Below are 21,551 nucleotides of genomic sequence, written 5' to 3'. Positions count from 1 at the left end.
AAATGATGGATTCTGTGCAACACCTCAGACCAGCTGAATCAGAATCTCTAGGGGCAGGACCTAGAGGAAAGCTGCCCCCCTGGATGAGCCGACAGAGCCACAGTCATGAATGTTACAGTGGAAAATCTCATCCTGCGGACATGCAGACACTGAGGTGGGGATGGATCACTGGCTGTTGACCTTGAAGAGAACCTCACTTCTATATCATCTCTTTTTTCTTAAAGCCTTGGCAATAGGTAGCCAGGAAAGGGCGTGGAAGAGCATGAAGACCAGTTCTTTTACACAGCTGCCTCAGTTGGTTAGGCAAACAGGTGGCTGAGGGGTCACTGGCTGAGACAAGGAGGCAGGAGGCTGAGACCCACTCTGTAGCTCTTCAGAATTCCTAAGCTGAACAGACAGGACCCAGGAGTAAAAAAAAATTCTGTCATGAGGAATTGGGAGGGACTTTGAAAGGGTCAGTGGTATGGAGAAAAGGATATACTTGAGGATTCTAACAGGAAACTAAAAAGGTTATGGATATTATGGTAACCCATGCCAACTGCCTTGGTTTATCTCCTTTAAACCCAGAAGATCCTCTCTTGCCAAAAAAACATTTACCACCAGATATATTTCTGAAGACTTAAAGCAGGTGTCAGTTGGCAGTCTCTCTGTTTGGGAGTAGACTGCCAGCTTCATATTTCCTCTTCAGTCTCCACCATTGCTGGGTCTTTCCTGTGATATCATCATCTACTTTAATCCTTAGGAAACACTTAGCCAGTTTCAGGCTGTGACATCTTTGTGTTTCCCATAGATTTAGTGGGAGGAATTGTTGTGGAATTTCAATGTTGCTGTTATGTGGAAATCTTGAAGCATCTTTGAGTATGATTTAGGGCATAGGAAATTCCCTGATTTCTGAAGAGAAGTATTTTATATATAGAACATGCAATTCAAGAAGAGGAGATCTTATTAGATAGGAAGAATCTAGGCATCTTTAGGAGAGATTCAGCTTTTAGGTCTGCGAGATAGATGGAAGGGCCTTGTTTGTTAAGCCTTTGCCAGATTTTTCTTCCTTTCCTGAGGGTGAAGATGAGACAAGATTGCACCTTAGGCCAGCTGCAAACTTGGATCTCCACCCCAGCCCCCAGCCCCAGTGCTCCTTGATCATTCCCTCTGCTACTGTCATATAGTAATGGTTACAGGGCATACGTAACTGGGTTTTTGACAAATGAATCTTTGTTTTAAACGTGATCTGGGTCCCGAGTATAGTGATACGGCCTTTCTGTCCTGCAAGGTATAGATCCAAACCACTTCTTCAACCCCCACATTCTCAGTTCCATTCCCATTTCCTTTATTGTCAGACGACAACCCTTACCTGCATCTTCAGTGAGGTCAGTGTTACCTGCTTTTTATCTTTTTGTTGCCTTCTTCTCTGTGAAACAGCTCATGTCACACCCTATTTTCCAAAATAGAGTGTATTCTTCTATTGGAATGAATGGAATAGAAAAATTCCATCTATTTAAAGGAAGCATTCGAATGCTTCCTTTTTATTCTGTCTCCGAGCAGGAAGGGGAAGCTCCTTCACAAGGCAGGTACACGTTCTTTCTGGGCTCTTGGTGTCATTCCTCTTGGTCATTCGTACTCTTCTGCATCTTCAATTTCTCCCTTTCCACTAGATTCTTTACTCTTCCACAAATATGTGTAGGCCTCTCTTTTTTATAACAAACAAAATGAACACAAATCTTTCATTGGTCCTGCTGTTTATTTAGACAATATCCCATTAAGTCACCAGGCCAGCCCGTATCATCCATCCATTCAGCCTTTCAACCATCCATCCACCCGGTTTTCAAACCATCCATCCATCTATCCATCTAACTTTAACTGAATGACCTTATTTCACACGTTGGATAACTGAGCCCCAGGGAATCAAGGTACCAACCAATGCGCACAGCTCGGCTATCGTGAGATGTATTAGGGTTTTTATCTTTCAGCTAGGTGACAGGGCCACCATTGAATTCCTAAATGACAAACCTAATTGGTACTTTATAATCTGACTTGATCTGTATAATTCTTGGAGTAGAGAGATTATGTTTTTAGAGACTATGGAATTTGTAAATTTATATTTTAATTTTAGGTTATTGGTCAGATTAAAAACTGTTTTGTTCCACTGTGGCAACTCCGCTAATCTCCTGGCATGTCCAAGGACTAAATTTAAAATCTAAATTTGTTTATGAGAGCTTTGCTGTTTACACTGTAGGTTATGCACCAGGGAGAATAATTCAAAGTGACACCAAATATGTGGGTGTTCAGTAACACCATCTGCCCATCGGATATGTGCAGCTCTGTAAAAGTACTGTGAAGCGCTGGCCGAAAGCCTGTCATCTTTCAGGATATGGGGTGGGTTGTTATGCTGAGACCCTAGATTAGAAGACTTGGTCTGAAGTTTAAGAAGGCTTCGAGTCCTTTCCTACCTCCTTTTGCTAGTTGCTCCTTTAACTCATACTGGAGTACCTGCCCCAGGGTGTTGGAGATACTAGTATCAAGGACTGTGTTGGGTAAGAAACCGTCTACTGCTGTGATAGGACAGGCTGGAGAAGTCCCTACTTTGCCTCCCAAACAGCTACATGAATAACCCCGTCTTTATTGAGGTCTGTTATTTCTGCACTAGAAATACTGGGTGGAAGGTCTCTCTCTCTCTGTTATAATGCAAATACCTAGTTAATATGGGTCACTTATATCTTAGCATGAATTATCCAGTCCCATTTGATAGAATACTTCTGGATTGGTTTTGATAGCTAAGAAAGCAAAAAGAGACTAGAGTTGGAGGGCATTCAGAAGTGAAGATGTGAGAAGGGAAATGACAGGTTGCATCTGTCTGTATGTGTTTGCATGAGCGAGAGAGTTATAAAAAGATGTTTTATTTTAGGGCCCTAGTAAAATTAGTGGCATGTAGCTGGGGCTTCGGGCTAAATAGCTACTTAATTAGCTGTTTGCTTTTGGTCAGGTCGCCGCCCCTTGATGTATAGGCCCCATTCCTCATCTATAAATGAAACTGTTCGTGATCATTTAGGGTCCCTTTTAGTGCTGACGTTCTCTGATTCTACTGAGGAACTGAGAAATCTGGAAGAGGCCCAAAGTTTTTTTTTTTGTGATGGGTGTTGGCTGGGCCAGGAGCAACCTGTGGGAGGCACGTGGGTCTGTGGCATGTACTGGTCGTGGCAGGAGCCACATCTGTGCTCTGTAGCCCTGGAGTGCAGCCCATGCCTGATGTGGAGCATTTAGTGCTATGTGACCGAATGGATGAAGGCCTATCAGGTGCCCAAGCAGCATAATATAGAAAGCAGCTCTCGCCCACAAGAGATAGAAAGCAATTGCCAGTTCTGTGACCATTGTTCTGGGTCCTTTGGAGCCTTCCTTCTTTTCTAATAAAGGCAAAGCCATGAATCTCAAGTGCCTTTTAGGGTGGTCAGGACCAAATTGATGAGCAGTACACCATTTCCACAATGATTTCCAGAGCTTTCAGCCAGCCACTTAGTGAAAGACAAGATGCTAATCACAGCCTAAACTGCAGACTGGCAGGAAGAGGGGTGCAGCAAAGCAGTACGTGAGGCAGTGAGGTGTGCTGCCGAGGGGCGGTGTGTACAGCATCAGTGTGAGAAATGGTAGCTTTGCTGTTACTTTTGAGAAACTACTATGCAACAGGCAGTGAATTAGATGTGGGGCTTGCATTTAGGTGTTTTATATGAGTATGAATTTGAGGACCCTCAAGGATAAATAACAAATATGTTTTCTGCTTTACATTTGGAAAATCTGATGTTCAAATAGATTAAATAACTCACCTGAGGTTACAAACTCCCTTCTGGATCCAGTTCATAAATTTATCATTCTTGAACTTTCTTCCTTCTTCAAGCAAGATCTCTTGTTCCTAGCATTCCAGACGTTAGAGACTAGTCCTATCCCTTCTTAGATGTCATATCTTATTCTCTCTGTCTGCCCAGTGAAACTGCTTAAATATCTTAACATGTTAAAATTCATATAGTCAAAAGGGGTAACTCCTTGAAATTAAATAAAGTTGTCCTATTATAGGATTGTAAACATTTGGTTTGATTGATAGTTTCTCCTGATCATTTGTAGATGTCCTTTCTGTCTTTTAAAGAAATTTTTGGTGGAGCAAAGACAGAAATATCAATATTTAAATGATAACCCAAAGTCCATTCCACAGAAGATAATGAAATCTGGTTTTTATGAAATAAGTAAGGATAAAAGGTAATTGATTCTATGTTAGTTCTACATTCTATATTATATTATCAAAATATAGTTATCCTAGGAGACTCTGGAATATATATGTGATTCTTAAATTTCTCCTGTGTAGTGATTTGGTGACTGCTTAAGGAACAAATCCCAAATCAGACAGGGAGGAGAGGAAAGAGCAGCTTCAAACAGTGGTGGGGAAGCATTCACTGGGCTTGGTAGGGAGCGGGGACAGGGGACCAGGGGCTAGGTAAGAAGGGTTACGGGAGGGCATTTGTTTTCACAGTGCTTAGGAGTCCTGATTTTAGTCTCATCATATGAACATCACTGCTTCTTTCCTTTTATTAATGAAAGTTATTTCTTTTCTCCTTTTCAAACAGTACATAACAATTGGTAAGCTTGTGAGCTAGGAAACATTAATGATGTACAACAGACACTAGTGTTTATAAAGCACACCTCAGCAGGAGGGACAGTACTGAGTTTCCCAGTAGGCAGGTGCCATCGATACCTGAAATGGCATGACTTTCACTCTTTCTGTTTTTCTAAGGAGTTGCTTTTTTTTTTAAAATGGTATTTGTTATCTTAAAAATTTTAGGCTTTATCAGAATATAAAATACCAAGAATTGGAATATTTCATAAGCCATACTTCTAAAACTGGCTTGTTTATATTCATCTCTGAAATTATCTTTCAGCTACAGTGATTTTATTATCAGAATATTATGTTAATCTGGAGGTAAATAATAATGAGCAGTTGTTAAGTGTTCTTTTACCATGATTGTAGTTATAGATTTTTTTTGTGAAAACCAGTATTAAGTGGAAAAACATTCAGAATTTAAAATGTAAGTGGTATTTAACTTTATTAAACTTCTTAATTTTTAGAATAAATTGAAGAATTGTTTGGAATAAAAATGTTTAAATCAGTATTTAAGGTGAATATAATTAATAAATGCAACGTATTTTATGGGCATGTACAAAATCATAAAATCATAACTGGTAACAAGGACTATAATCATGCTTATTATTTTTCTATTCTAGATATTTGAATGGTGGTACTTTCGCAAGTATGGAACATCATTCATTGAACAAGTCTCCGTAAGCCACTTGCGCCCCCTTCTGGGAGGGGTTGACAACAACTCCTCCAACAATTCTAACTCGAGTAATGGGGACTCAGATTCCAACAGGCAAAGTGTCTCAGGTATGGGAAGTCCTTCAGTTTGCAGCATTATTTACTTACTCTTACTAAATTATTACAAGATAGTAATAATATTGTTATTTAAAGACTAGACTTCAAAGAAAAATGCAATGTATTTTCCCAAGGAGTTGACAACTTCTACCAGAGAAGCAGCATATAAGCATCCCAGGGAAAGGGAATGTTCATTTTGTTAAATTTTACTTTTTCTTCCATTTGACTTATTTAGGTCAGTGTTCCCAACTTGAGTCTCCAGCCTCCTTGTCCTTAGTTTCTCAAACCTTGTTAAATGTATCCATTTTCTTCAATGCTAATGACAGAATCTTATGTCTAACTAGATCTGATCACATAACTCCTCTGCTTAGAAGGCTTCATTGGTTCCCATGCCACTGACAATAAAGCCCAGATTCCAGATTCCAGATTCCATAGCATAGCATAAGATACTTCAAATCTATCTTGCCAGCTTTAGCTTCTGTCACAATCTCATCCCCCTCCTCTTCATTTCTTGAACAAGCCATGTTTTCTCATGACCCTCTGCCCAGAAGTCTGTCTTCCTTTCTCCATGCTTGCTTACGTTTCACAGCCCAATTCAAATGTTACCTCTTGGGAGGCCCTCTCTTGTAAGCTGTATAATCTCTCTCCACCTTCGCCGACTCATATTTTTATCTTAGCAACATTTATTAAATTGTACTGTAATTTTTAAACATACTGCTTTATTTCCATGTTGTTAGCATTTTGCATACTGTCTACTAGATCATTGAAACTCAGTGAATGAATGAATGAGGGCATGCAAGGCCTGTAATTTCTCCACTCATAAAAGAAGAGGGACAGATATAATTTTCTGGCTTGGTCGCCTCATCAGCTCAGTAAACATTTCCTAAGTCCCTAATATAAACCTGGCCTTGTACAGGTTCTTATGAATATTGTGATTTCAAAAACTGTCAAAGTTCTTGTCCCCATTGAACTCTTGTGTCTGTTGAGGGAGACAAAGTGTTAAGTGCTTTGATTATATGAGGAAGCGTGCAATGCTATGAGGTACAAAGGAGAGACTCCTGATCCAAATTGGTGGACGAAGTTTGCTTCTTGAAAGAAAGGGCATTAGTTCTAAGACTTGAAAGATGAAGAGGAAGAAAGTAAAGAGATAGGTTAGATCTTTTTTTCTTTCCTTCCTAGAATGACTCAGTTCATATTTCATAACTGTGTAGCCAGGTGATCGGCGTCAAGGAGCATTGTGTATATATTTTATTCCTGATGTTGAGTCAATGCTCTTCCAATGGACCCCTCACCAAGCCAGCCATGAGTGGTAATGGGCATCTCTGTGTACACGTTTATTTCATTCTGAAGGGTACACGTGTGAGAGATGGCACCCCTCAGGTGACAAAATTGTTTGGGAGTTTATAAACGTATCCACTTTGTGAAAGAAACAGAAAGAGACCTGAGCAAAGTGAAACTTTACTTTAACCACCTACTCTAATATGTGTGGCATATTATTCCAGTGAGGAGACTTGATCATTCAGTCACCATCACATAACCTGCTGTGGATAATTGCCATCATGCTGTCACTTTGCATCTGCTGTGAAGACCCCACATATTAAATGTGCTCTTGTCGGATCTGAGTTACTATAGTCTTTGGATGACATGGAATGTTGTAGAAAATTAACAGGTTGAAAAGATAGCAGCCTTGTTTAAGGCCATTTTTTTAATGTACATACATTTTAATTTTCATTACAATTCTCTCTCTATACAATTTAAATCTCTTGACATCATTCCTTAATGCAATGAAGGGTTCATACTCTCTTTACCGTCACTGTTGTCTTGCAGTCTCTGTCTGTGGATGCCTTAAATAAGCATTATGCTCTGCATAAATCTTGATGCTATTCTTAGTGCTTTTACAGCAGTTTTTAAAAGGAGAATTGAAGTCCTTTATAAAATACATTCAACAATAATGCTCATGGAAATTCCCAGTTTTATTTGTACTGAGTTTTTACCTTGCTAAGACTGAGGTTTTGAATAGTATTACTAATTCAATTCCACTAGTATTTGTTGAATGTCTGCTACTCTGCATGCAATATTTTTATTCATTTCTTATAATAGATACAGAATTTATGATCTGGTCTCATAACAATGTTCAAATAGTTAGATTTAGGGAAATGGAAATTACCTTGTCCAGGATTATTTAGGGCTCAATCTGCCCACTTCTCCTTGATAATTGGGTTTCTAATATTTGACTAACTCAGCTCAACAAACCTGTATGTTGGTCTGGAGGTGCCAGATACCATGGGACTAATACCATTTCCCACTTCTCTTTTCTTGAGGTGACTTTTATTTTTGAATAAGAAAAATATCAGAAAAGTACGTTGTCTCTGTTTATCTCTGCCCTTAATCACTTTCTATTTCATAGTCTGTTTCAGCTAACTATAAAGCAAAAAGAAGGTCCAAAGCTGAGCGTAATCAATATATATTCTTAAAGTAGAGGAATTCGTTAAAAAATTTCTGTTGCCTTAAAAATAATAAAATGACTATTGCCTTAATAACAGAAGCATCATAAAACAAAACTTTGCTGAGTCTTACCTGAAATAAAACACAGCTAACCAAGTCCCATGGACATTGGCAAAGGCAGTTAAATGGCATTGCTTTTTTGACAAAATCATTGCAAAAGCTGAAAACAAACAGAAAATACTAGTTATAAATATTGGACTGTATGAGAACTCATAGTGTAGCTCTTTCCTTAAAGAATCATTTGTTTTGATTAAACTGAAAGATCTGACCTATCTAAGAATAATTTGGGGTGGGAAAATGGGGAGTGAGAAAGTTGTGATTGTTACAGGGCTGATTCATATATTGTTTAACGTTTGGATCTGTGCATATTGGCCTGAGAGCAGACCCTCTCAAGGTTTGCTGTGCTCTGTATCTGTGGGTCAGAGGAGAAAGGTAGTTAATTATACAGCTTCTCAATGTAGCCAAATTTCAGAGTGTTTGGCTTAGGTTAATACTTATGAACGTTTCCCTTGTCTTGCCTTATTTGGGAGCTATTTTGCTGTTTTTCTTACAAATACAGTTTCTGATAAACCCTGCTGATATATTTTCCATGTCATCATGTTTGTTGCTGCCATTTCTTAATTCAGCTTAACTTATGAACTGATGATATGCATAGAGACTTAAAATGTACCCAGCTCCTCCCTGTCTTAAAGGGATTCTCAGGGTCCAGTCATATTCTGACTTTGGGTTCATGGGAACATCTGTTTGTTAATTTGCCTTATTGTCAAATAAGATGCCATAAAGACAAAGGTTTGTAGTGTTCACCTTCTTCAAGATATTTAGAAACATACAGGGTGCTCCATCACATGAGAAGTATCCTTACCCAAGTCAAATTTAAATTCTCTAGACAATTTAATAGCCTCTTGCATAGAACTGGATCTTTAGACAAACTCTGGTTACAGTCACTTGGCTTCCTGTCACAAATCATCTCATTTTAATCTCATTATTAATCTAATCCATATAAGATAAATAAATGTCATAGATACATTTTATATATAAAACTTTTAATAAGAATTTCACCTAGAATTCTAAATTAAGTTTCATTTCATCATTAGAGGTAGCTTAAGCACTGATTAAATATAGGTTAAGAAATTAAAGAAAAGCAATGGAGATGAAGAAACTCAGGTAGATTATAAAGATATATCCTAAGACCTCCACAGGGAGGTATGGTGGAGGGTTCAGCTATGCCAGCTTACTAGCTCAGTGACTCGGTTTTGTACCCTGGCCTTTCAGTGCTTGCATTTCAAACATATCCATCAGCAAAACTGCCAATTGCTACACATCCAGGACCTTTGGAGTTGCTCTCTAATAGTCTCAGTCAGGGGAAACTCAGTTTACTTGCCAAAATCTATGTATATGTTGAAAATGATTCATAGTAAATGCTTATTACATCTTTAAAAATCTTTTGCCAATAAAATTTATGTTCTAGTATAGGTTAGATTTCTAGTTGAATGGTGACCTAAAACAGTTTTGGTCTTTGATGAACATTTATTTAACAAACTTTTAAAAAAATTTTCACATTATTTGGCAGAGTTGATTGACTTAGGTCAAAAATGATCAATGGGAAATGTATGAGAGACGCAAAGATTTAGCCATCATTAACAATATTCTTTAAGAAAGTAGTACACTATCTTGAATAAAGCAGATCTATAAAAAATGGTCTTAAAATTCTTAACTACTTATACCTTTTCTCATTCCATAAAAGAATTTGCGGGAGTTATATATTTGCTGAATTGAAAGCTACCTACATGTTACTTTGTACCTTTAAATCTAATGACTTCTTCAAAATAATTATTTCAGAAAGTTAGGAAAACAGTTAAAGTTTAACTATTTAAGAAAATGTATATTTTTTTACTCTTAATGATTGCTTAAAATTGACCTGTGTGATGTAGAAATGTGGGTATTCATTTTTGAGATATCAAAGCTAACAGATATATGCAGAATCACATGTCAGAAATTGACTGGCTCGGGGTTAATCTTGACTGTCGTAATACATCTGCTGAAACATTAGTCAGGGCCCTTTTATGTTGTACTTTAGAACTAAAATGTTTAAAAGTATTATTTAAAAGCGCCTAAAATTTCCCCCAGAGGAGTTTTCAAAGCAGTTTCTCTAGTGGAAAGTTTATTTGATGAAGTCCCAGGATTTTTAAAATAAGTTGTTGCAGGGTAATGGGTCTGTTGTATTTGGTGGGTGATTGTTGGGCAGTCTGGATGCCAGACCTTAGTCTCAGTTACTTTGAGGAGATTATATAGCTTTCTTATGCTTTATTTTTTACTTCTATAAAAAGGACCTACTCTGTGCCCCTCACTCACTTATGTAAGGAATGTAGGTGACTTGAGCTTTAAGCCTTTTTGTAGAAAGGCTCAATGGATATCAAGCTTATAGCTGCGACAAAAGTTGCTGTTGCTGCTATCTGCAACAATATTACGATCATAATTGAATTTTAGAGTCTGGGAAGAGATGGTAACTTTTTCATATAAGACAACTTTCTAGGCTATGAATTAGTCATTTATATATTTGAAGGCCCTAGGAGTGGGGATTCTCTCTACTTCCTTAATTTTAGGAAAGAAAAGTTTTCAGAGTTAAGTAAAGTGGGTGTAGAGTAACATTTTCTCCCATGTGATGAAAAGCCCTGCGACTTTAGAGCCTTTGGTTTCTCTGAGAATTAAGTTCTCTTTTTCCTTGAGGACCTATGACAAAGGGAAAGTCTGTGGTTCTCTCAGCACATTTACTCCTTCCAAAGAGCTTCTTTATTTGGATGCCAGATAGTGTTTGAATACCCTTTTCATTTTTCTACCAGGGCTATACATTCCTTTAGGTCACCAACTGTGTCTTTTTTTGTAACCCAGGACCTCATGCAGGAACTATTGCATAATAGCCATTCTATACATTTTTTTGAAGTGCACAGTCCTATGCGTGATGAAGTGGGTGTTCTAGAGGAGTAATGAGTAGGAAAAGGCAAGAAATAAATATCACTAAAAGGGAAGTTCTGGTAGGGAATGGCAAGAGGGAAGACAGAAGAAAAGTTTGGAGCATGATTTTAGAAGTCCGTGATGGTAGTAAGCATTATACTTTGTTTTTTATCTCACACACCGAAATTTATAATCATCCTATGGATGGATGGAATCTGTTCTGCAGACTTTGAGAACTAGACAAGTGCTTTTCCAATATGTACTCTTTCTCTTGAATTGCATTCTTGAATGCATGCTGAGGTCTGCACATTTCTGTCAGCAGTTGTGGGTAGAGATTTATTCTTCTATGGACTGCTACAGATGGAACCAGAAAGAGCATGTTAATTATATTGGGGGCATATTTTTAACTGAACTATTAAGGATGTTAGCAAGCCCTTGATGGAGTCCAGTCAACTTTTAGTGCTCTTAAAGAGCACTCAAATTGTTGATATTGATGAAGAATGGAAAATACCTTTTGGAGGTAAAATTTTAATTCTGACTTAAATTAGGGATTTATTCCTCAAAGGCTCAAATAAGAAACTGGATCTCATATGGAAAAGCTTTCACCCTCTGGAGACCTGAGTTTAATTTCTTGACTTAAATCTTCATATTCTAATGCTTTTGGCATTTACAAGCTTGGTCCATATCACGGAATCATCAGGCAGTCTGATATTTATGAGGTATGTTCCCCAGAGTGATTCCAGACCAAGAGAGTTTTTGTAGTAAAGAGAAGTTTATGAAGCAGAGCAACAAACTAATGTAGCTATGACCTAATTTGAAGTGAAATTTTGACATGAGTTCATATTCAACATCTAGATTGCAGATTTCTTAAATGAAAATTGCACCTTCCCTGTACCCGCAATCTGAAGACTAGAGCTCGTGAAGACATTTCTTATGTATTTCTTCATCACGTTTTTTTTTCTCCCTCAGAACATTTTACTTCTGTTACAGTTACTTAGATCCTCATTTCTAAATTTCAGGAATAGCTGAAGAAACTGAATACAGACCACTGGTAGGACACTAATGTTAATGATTTTTTTTTCCAAGTTCAGTTCTCTAATAAAGCTATAGAAGCAATATTTCAAAATGTTTGCAGCACCCCCTGCTGGCTATGTCATGGCACTTCCTAAATAAAGATGGCATCTTTAGATGCTGCTCAATCGTACTGTAGGTGTACACACCATTTCTCTTTGGATTCATTTTTATGTAGAAATAATCTCATTTGTATCCAATATATAATAGAGTTAACATTTTAATTGAAAGCAATTTGCTTTATAATTTGCCAGCTGGTATTTGAATGGCACTTATCTTTCCAGGCAATATAATGTATTTGTTGGAGACAAATTATTTGACATAACCTTTTTACTAGTATTTCATATGAAATTCAGTGGGAGGGAGGAGGCATCACCCAGAATGTCCCTGTTTTATTGTGAATAATGCTAAAATGACCATCATAGTTCGTAAACTTGTGTGCATGTTTATTATATGTTAATACAATCCTCACACTATTCATGAAACTTCAAGAAAAGCAGTTGGAATCTTGAAAGACATCTTCTTAGGAAGGTTGGCAGTGGTAAGGAGCTAAGAATTATAAAAGTCATAAAGGCTGAGATCATGGTTGTTTGGCCCACTAGTTGTTTCAAGTGCGTTAGTGACCCCACTAAGGAGCTTTGTATCTGGAAAAAGTATTTACTTAAGGAAAGGATAATTTCTGATTAGCATCATATGAAGTGACAGCCATCGAATCTGAGTTTCTCAAGAACAAAATTCAAAGATGCTGAACTAACTGAGCAAAGATCATTTTCCAGGTGGCAGTTTAAGCTAAGTGACAGAAAACTTAGGGACATTGCCCATAAACATTAAATAAATTTCAGGTGGGATCCTGCCCTAATTTAAAGATAAATTTATCTTCTTTAAGTAAAAACATGTCCTCTTGTTCTGTTTATATCCTTCATTCACTATTTTAACAAAAATTTATTGAGATTACTTACAGTGTCCCATTGTGCTCTATGTTTTCCTCCATTTTCATGCTGTCTTGTGATTGATGGTTTACTTGTTTGCTTCATCCACTGAGTGCTCAATTAATGCTTTTTGGATGAATGGATGGATGAATGGTGGACGGATGGATGTTGAATGCAACAAGATTGAGGGTAGAATCTCAATGAATCATCCGTGGCCTTTAATGTCCTTTTGATTTCTGCAATAATTGCTCACTTTTGTGTGTCTCTGTTGTTGGGTGTGTTTCTTTGGCTGACAACACACATGGATTTTTACATACTGTTAACTGATTTTATTTTCTAATAAAAATTATTCATCCAAAGAAAAGTAGTGTTCTGAATCAGTAGAAAGTCTTAATCATAGACTGTTTTAAAATAATTGTAGCTTATTAGTCACACATTTACTATAACACAGTCTCAGAAGCTAAGTTAAAATCCTTTGGTTCTAAAAGTCTGTGGTCCTTGTACAACAAAATGTATAATCTGTTAGTACACGCTAACATTATGCTATTAGTGTGATGATTCATTGCCTGTGTCTGCATAAATAATCAGTGTTACAGTGCTTGAAAATAATTTATTTTCATAGACTTTCTCCCTACAGTAATGGTAACTTTAGTATTAATTTTCTTACCATTCCTTTACAGCAATGTAAAAGCGATCTAGTGAATTATCACAAAATCAGTGTTAGCATAGACCCTAATTAAGAGTCTATGGTTCTTAACATATTGTACTCTGGAGCTTAAGTTTAGCTTGTCATAAAGATAGTTACTATAAGATATATTTTAGAGTAACTGAAAGTAATTTTACCTCTACCTTCTACCTATTATTTAGAAGTAAATTTTTAGAATCTATTTAGACCTGTTGAAATGACTATAGAAGTTGTGAACTAGCTGATTTTGGCATATGCCTTGATTTAGCAAATGAGGAAACTTGGGTCCAGAGAGATTAGGCAAAACTTTCCAAAGTCCTGGTGCCTGAGCTACATTTCCTGATTAACTATCCAGAGTTTTTCCACATTGCTTCCCATGTAGAGAATAGAGAATAAAATTATCTTATCAAATGGCCAGGAAGGGTGTTTTGCTGAATTAATTAGCTTGTAGTGTCTCTGAACTTATGTGTAACATTTTCACATTTCTCTTTGTTGCAGAATGCAAAGTATGGCGAAATCCACTAAATTTATTTAGGGGCGCTGAATATAATCGGTAAGCATTTTGACAGCTTGGGAAACAAATGGGTCTAGTTCAGAGAGCAAAGACAGCAGCAAATGTTTTTGCAGGTTCATTTAGGGGTCATTGTAGCAGTCTGTTTTGTGCTTCCATTTTTTGATGCTACCCTCAAATGTTTTGATTTTTCTGTTGAAAAATATTTTAGCATTGGAATTGGGATAACATACAAAAATGTGTTATTTTTAGAGATTTTCCATTGCAGTTACTCTTTTCATTATATATTATACAGCCAAAATATTTTGAAGCTTACCTGGAACATGGTTATAAAGATGCCACAGAAGTAATGTTGAAATTTAATTTTGTAGAATAATTAGGCAAGTCAGAATGTTCATAGCTTTTGGGAAATCTCTGTTTATAATGCTAATTAGGGAAGGTTTTCATTTGCTAGTGCTACTAAAATTTTAAGACAAAAATATAGCAGAAATTTTTACTCCTTTTCTGCTGATATACTTCCTAAAGAGAGAATAGGATTTTTTTTTTAATTAACAAAGCTGTTTTAGTACTACTCAGTTAATTGTTTATAGTTCAACACCTTTGTAGCTTAATATTTTGTAGGTCTTGCTCTCCTCTCTCAAAAGTGCCTGACCATCTTATTTCCCTTTTACAGGTACACTTGGGTGACAGGACGAGAGCCTCTGACTTACTATGACATGAATCTCTCTGCCCAGGACCACCAGACATTCTTTACTTGTGACTCGGACCATCTGCGTCCCGCAGATGCAAGTATGGAAAATCCTTTAGCGAGTTAATGATTGGGAGGGATTTTTGGTTTATTTTAAAGATCAAGGTTACTACTTTTTTTCAAAAACCCCAATAAATAAAATTTTAAATTGGAGATTGACTAATAGGACCCAGAATTCTGATACTTAAATAAGGCTTTATCACAATGAAGTATTAATGTATTAATATAATGAATCTCCTCATTATAATTTAAAATGTTACTTAAGAAATATTTCAAAGTGATTTACTTACTTAAAAGAAATATAAATCTTACATGAAACTAACTAAATCCTTGGTTGAGATAGAATGAAAGGTCATGTCTCCTTGATGGTATTCTGGTTAGAAATTGGGATTCAGTGAATCTAAATGATTAATGAATATATTATAGTGATTAATATGCCTATTTGTAGGCTCACTAGCTGTGAATGGGAGCATGGCCTTGGTTATTGGAATCCAGATTTGTTTTTCATCCTAGAAGAGACTTTGTTTAGCGGGCATTTCACACTACTTGAGTTCCAAATAATCCTACTGATATTTTTTTATATTACCAAACTTAAATAGGTGGAAAAAAAACTTAAAAAAAGAGAATATGTATATGCTCCTAAGAAACTAACTTACAAGATACACATTTATAAAACAAATGCGGAGATTGTTACCCTTTTTCAAAAGGTACTCTTTGCCATGGTGGATACATAGTATATATAATAAATAGGCCAAGCATTGAGCTTCCCATAATATATTTATAAAACTGCTTTGGCATATAAAAACTGAGTTTGCAGCAAACTTTGGGAAGAGGTACACATGTTAACCAAGAGCCTAAAAGCACTTTTATTCTGATCCAAGTCATAATTCTTCAAATGGTTTTAAAATGTTCTAATATCCAGAGTCTGTAACAGCAGATGTTTGGGGAAATGACCAATAAAAATTGTGTTGTATCTAAACAGAAGTAAGAAATTAATAGCAATGTCCTACCAGAATGTGTAAAATAATGTGTTCTCTAACAACAGATGATATCAATGAGCAAAAGAAATATTAAATCTCTGTTAGAATGCCTTTTCTTTTCTTGATTAAGCAATCTTAAGATTAAGTCTCTATGATTATAGACTGTGGGTTAGTCTGTAAGATGTTAGGTCTGTAGTTATGAGAAAGATTTGATATCAACAATTGAAAGACAGTGGAATAGCAAATGGGAATGTATTTGTATGACTTTGGAGATTTGGGCTGACTCTCTTAGTAAGTGGAATATTCTCTTGTAATTCAAGCTGAAAGCTATTAATTTAGCTATTGTCCTGTACTGAGTCTTTCTAATTATTTATTGACCTGCTTTTTGCTCTTTTTCTGAAATAGTAATGCAGAAAGCCTGGAGAGAGAGAAACCCCCAAGCTAGGATTTCTGCAGCTCATGAAGCCTTAGAGATAAATGAGTAAGTGGGGGAAAATCTTGCTTTACTGAATGTATTCAGGGAATATTTACATTAAATTGTGCGTTTGAACTTGAGGATTATTCTGGGGGGGGATTAATTTATTAAAAAAATTTTTTTATTAGGGACATCCATGTGGAGGTAGTTTTAGTCATTTTACAGAACAATTTAGTGACTTTGCTGTGACTCTAAATTAAATCCTTCAAGGATTAGTCATGGAATATTGTGAGGACATAAATTAAATACAGTGCTTTACATATCTAAAACATTGTGACAGGGAAAATTTTTCAGATGTAGAATGCTCATCTGTGCCATCACATTTTCTTGGTAGAACTTCTGCTAGTAGGGAAAACATAATAACATAAGGTAAAGAATTTACACTTAAAAAATATTTCCAGATCAGGACAAAGATAAGAGGAAATGCTGTCCTTAGTGTTGTTAAATGTTCTGTAGGTCACCAAGGAAGGCTGGGAAGTCTTGTCTGGAGCTCTCAGAAAATGAGAAAGATTTTTAAAGTTGGAGTCATAAAAGCTCAGGGTTGGCAGAGACCTTAAAGGTCATGTAGCTCAAACACCCGTCTGGTGCTTGAATCACCTCAACACTCTCCCTGCCAAGTGGTCATTGTTAAACTATTTTATGATTTTTCTGAAGGTTACAGAAACTTCTTCAAAGGTCTTAGTAAAAAGGTTTACTTGAAAGCTGGAAATCCTGCCAATGTAACCTGTTGATCTAATTTGGTTTCTGATTCTGTCATGCAACGTATTTATTTTCCAGTTTATTATCATTTACAAATTTGATATGTGTGCCTTCTGTGTGTCACCCATGTTTCTGATAAAAGTATTAGGATCAGGGATCAAACCCTGTGACATGACATATAGAAATCACCCTCCAGGTTCATATCTTCATGAATCATCATCCTTTGGTATTTATTGTTCAACCAGTTACTAAGCCACCCAATTACACTGTGATTCAGTCCATATTTCTACATTTTGATCTCAAAAATGTCAGTTGTAGCTATGGATCTTTAACATATAGTAACTCCATCAGAGTACGTTAAGGTAGCACAACCTGATTTATTTATTCTTGGTAAATTTAAACTGGCTTCCAGTATTCACTAGTTTCTTCCTAAAATGCTTAAAAATTATCCCTTTAATAATCCATTAGAATATCTTTCCAAATCACTGTTCAGTAGTTTGGGAAGTCTGCCTTCTTCCCCTTTTTGAACGTTTTTACTACATTGTCATCTCATCTTCTAGTACTTCTCCATTCTTTGTGATTCTTAACTATCCACAGAGAGCAATTCTGAGGTCTGCCTACAAGGTCTGTTGGCTTCCTGGGATTTGCCTTCCCAGTACAGTAATTCATTTAGAATAGATAAGTTATTTGCCGTCTTCCATCTTTTTACCCATTTTAGAAATAAAAGTTTCCATTATAGGAAATTTCTTCTCCCTTTGTCGGTCTGACAGTCATTTTCCCTGATAGAGAAACCAGGAACAAAATAAGAGTTGGAGATTTGCTTTCTCTTTATTATCTGCAGCTGCTGACTATAAACTTTCCTTGTTTTGATGTTGTTGTGTTGTCTTTTTTTGCTCATTTATTTTTGTTATGGTTTTGGAGAAATGGGGGCGGTGATAGGGCCTTAAATAATAGTTTTAAAATGAGGGATAGTCTTTAGCATGTTTTGTTTTGTCTTTATTTTGTTTTGCCAGCTTCAGCTAATTTGGAGTTGTAGCTCTCCTGACATTATTCTTATAAGCTCATTTCACTCTCTTCTAGTCCTTCATTACATGTCCTCTTTCCATCTTTTTTTACATGTCCTTTTTAAAATATGACCTTGTGAGAGATCTCTATGCAGCCAGAGTGGTTACTTGCCACCAGTCTTTTCTTCCTGAGTGGATCATTTGTGATTGTGGTTATGATTAGACATTTGGAAGCTGCCCAACCCTCTTAAACCATTTTTCCTTCTGAGTCTCATGCCATTGAATCATGCCCCTCTCTTTTCTTTGAATTTTTTGAAGTCCACCTTACTCTCTTTGATTGCCCTGAACTCCAAAATGATATAGTAACTCTCTCTGTATGCTCCTATCAATTTTCATTTCACCAACTATTTTTTTCTTCTTGGTCAGAATTAGGTCCAGAGTTGAAGTTCCCTTAATTGCTTCCTCTACCATCTGGGAGATAAAATTGTTACCAAAGTAAGTCAAGAACCTGTCGGGTGCCCTCCTAACCAAATGAGACTTCTAGCAGATAGCTGGATGGTTGACACCCCCATCACCATACCTTCTTGCTTCTGTCTGTGTATTGTGTTGTGACAAGGATGCATCATCTGTATCTTCCATTGAGCTGAGCAGTCTGTTCTGTATTCCCCAACCATCAGCACTTCTACTGCTCTTTCCTTTCTCCTTCACTCATAAGCTCTTAGCATGTTTCTACCCCAGACTCATGAGTTTCCACATAGATGTATGATTTCTTGGCTAGTAGTGCTACTCTGCCTCTCCTAAGAATACTATTTGCAATACAAACACACAAAGCAAGCAAGCTAGCCCCAACCTGTCTTGAACTCCCAGCCCACCAACTGTTATCTCATAGCGAATTCCTCTGATACTGTGTCCACCTCTCAGTATTATAATCTCGATTTTCCCTTCATTCCCCTGGACCCGTATTTATGTGTCGGCATCTGAAGCCTTAAGTATTGCTTCCCGATGCCCAACCCACCTGTTTTCTTCAGTGAATCACAGGGCAGTTTCGGCATCATTATTATTCTTTCCAAGTCATATCTGCTGCCGTCCATAGTAATTGGTTTTACAGCTTTTTTTCCTGGGCGTTTTTTTCCCTGCCTCACCACATTCAGTGTGAAGCCTTATTGAGCAGCCCTGCCTGAAATTAGAGGGATCAGCTAAAGAACTTACAAGACCCCTCCTCAAGGCTAAGATTAACTCGTAACCCCAAACCTCAGATTAGCCTCTAAGTCCAGCCTCCTTTTCCTAGCCACCTGTTGTAGTTTATGCATAGTAAGAGTAACATTTGGTTTCACTTTCTATTTATTTTTTCTCTTGTGGTCTGATGGAGGCTCTGTTAAGCAGGGAAATGACCACAAGAGAGACAGTGGAGAAAGAAAGCCGAGGGATCTGTACAGATAGGACCTGTGTGGTCTGCTCTGGCCTCAGCATTTCCTTATTACATTCCCTTTCTTTGGCAGTTGTGTTGTTCTTCTCTGATTTGGAAGGTTTGAATTTCCAGGAGTTGCCCTTGTTTGTTAGTTGACTGTTTATCCTTTCTGGCTTCCTACCTTAGAAGTTGTTGAAAGGATTAAATGAGATGATATATGTTAAGTGCCTGGTACAGTGCTTAATATATACTAAGCAACTGGTGGTATCTATTACTGTTAAAGGTGTGGGATTTAAGTTTGGTTTGCTACTGAGGCTGAATCTAATTTTGAGCTCTTCAGAAATTACTCTCCCTATAGGCTCTTCAAGTGCTCGTCTCTGACACAGAAAACCAGTGCTGTATGTAATGAGATGTTGAAGCACTGCTTTTTAAATGAATAACTTACTTGATCTAATGAATTTCTCATTCTGAAGAAATCCTCAAAGAAATCTGTGCTTAGTAAATAGAAGTAAACTTTATGGCATCTCTAATTCTGAGGGTCAGAAGGCGATATTTAATAACAGCTATTATCACTACCATCATTAGTCGACATTTACTGAGCATGTACCACATGCTGGCTGCTACTGTACTGAGCACTTTTCATGCATCACCTTACTTAACCTTCACAACAACACTGTGAACAAACAGATTTCATGTTGTTCTCCATCAGGGAGGCAGAGTAATAACTTGCGCAAAGGGACACACTAATAAGGGGCGGAGTCCGTACGTGAGCCCCATGCTCCTAACACTACTCATCCTTCCTCTCAAGCTAAAATACAGACGTTTCTTTCGTACCATTGTTTTGTGTCAATGACTACAAGCAGGGGTGCATGATCCAGTTGGCCACTCTGCATGTTTTGACGTAACTCCTGCCCCTCTGCATGCGCTCCTACAGCTGTTACCATGTCCTTGGATTTGTCATTGATGGTGGCTGTTATCTGAATGGACAGGTGTGCAACTGCCTATATTCTCCTGGCTGAAGAGGAAGCAACAACCATTGCTGAAGCAGAAAAGCTGTTTAAGCAGGCCCTGAAAGCTGGAGACGGCTGTTACCGGCGTTCTCAGCAGCTACAGCATCATGGATCCCAGTATGAAGCCCAACATAGTAAGGTTTCCTCCTGGGTGACATGTTGGGGGGCCAGAATTACAATATAATTAATCAGAGAAAATTCTCAGGCCAGTTTAAAATATGATTCTTCTGGATTAGAATAAATATTGATTTTGCCTTTCTTTATTTTTATCAATTTTCCTTCCCATAAGAGCACAGTACATAGTTAACTTATAGTTTCATTACAATTCACCTTTTCTTTCCTGCCCATAGATTCTTAACTCCAGAAATTTATGGTAACAACTTCTAATGGTAACTCTTTTTCTCCAAAGAATTCTTACGTATTTCTGTTTATCACTTGCTTCTCTGCCCTATAACTTTAAGCCCTAATTGGGAAACAGAACTTAAGTTTGTGTTAATGCTATCAAAGGTTTTATCTCATGGGTCTTCTGTAGCATGGGTTGAAATGGGACAGCTAGGAATACCACAGTTACTGGTGATTGTCTCAGTGTTTAGCTCTTATTTAGGAAGCACTGGCATTGGCTTCCAGAGAGAAAGAGTCATGAATTCCTAATTATTTATTTTTTATATTTAAAACAATAGCTTCTTTTATTTAACAGAACTCTTTAAAATGAGACCTTTCACTTTAGTACGTTAAACTGAGAGTTTGGGGGTAATGGTATAAAAACAAGACAACAAAGTCGTTTCTGGAATTCCCTGAGCTCCTTGGCTTGTCAGTTTGTTGGCTGTGGAAGCAGAAGTTTAGTGGCCCTTGTGAGAGGGACTGTTTTCATTGTCTAACCAAACTTTGGGTTGTTTCCTTAAAGTGGGATTTCTTTCAATTTATTTCTCTCTCCTGCATTTTGGAGAGTATCTTGGAGACTGTATCTCCTTCATATTTGAGACTGTAAAATTACATTTTAGTGTTAAACCTGGATTTGGTGCAGAAACTGAGTGCATGAGTCCCTCTGACTAAGGTACAGTGAGATCTTTGCATTTTGGCCTGTGTATATGGGTCTGAACACACAACCCATCAATACACAGGTTTTTATTTTTATTCTGTAGTAGTATATACGTTAATCACCAT

The 21,551-nt window shown here is 37.1% G+C and overlaps 1 protein-coding gene across 9 annotated transcripts in view; it reads left to right on the top strand.

The window, feature by feature from the left end:
* Nucleotides 1–21,551, top strand: part of ST7 (suppression of tumorigenicity 7) — a 229,856-nt gene that overhangs the window by 122,438 nt on the left and 85,867 nt on the right. For 7 of the 9 annotated variants that reach the window (XM_064487407.1, XM_064487413.1, XM_064487406.1 and 4 more), the window contains exons 3-8: nt 5,263–5,422; nt 14,051–14,105; nt 14,737–14,852; nt 16,197–16,272; nt 18,396–18,464; nt 20,367–20,521. In XM_064487407.1, the coding sequence (XP_064343477.1) occupies nt 5,263–5,422; nt 14,051–14,105; nt 14,737–14,852; nt 16,197–16,272; nt 18,396–18,464; nt 20,367–20,521 (631 nt within the window). The remainder of the gene's footprint in view (nt 1–5,262; nt 5,423–14,050; nt 14,106–14,736; nt 14,853–16,196; nt 16,273–18,395; nt 18,465–20,366; nt 20,522–21,551) is intronic. The other 2 variants (XM_064487410.1, XM_064487409.1) reach the window with 1 other exon arrangement.

The sequence above is a fragment of the Camelus dromedarius genome, chromosome 7, assembly GCF_036321535.1.
Source record: "Camelus dromedarius isolate mCamDro1 chromosome 7, mCamDro1.pat, whole genome shotgun sequence".
NCBI lineage: Eukaryota > Metazoa > Chordata > Mammalia > Artiodactyla > Camelidae > Camelus > Camelus dromedarius.
Note: the sequence above shows the minus strand (reverse complement) of the source record. Positions and strands in the feature narration are given on the sequence as shown.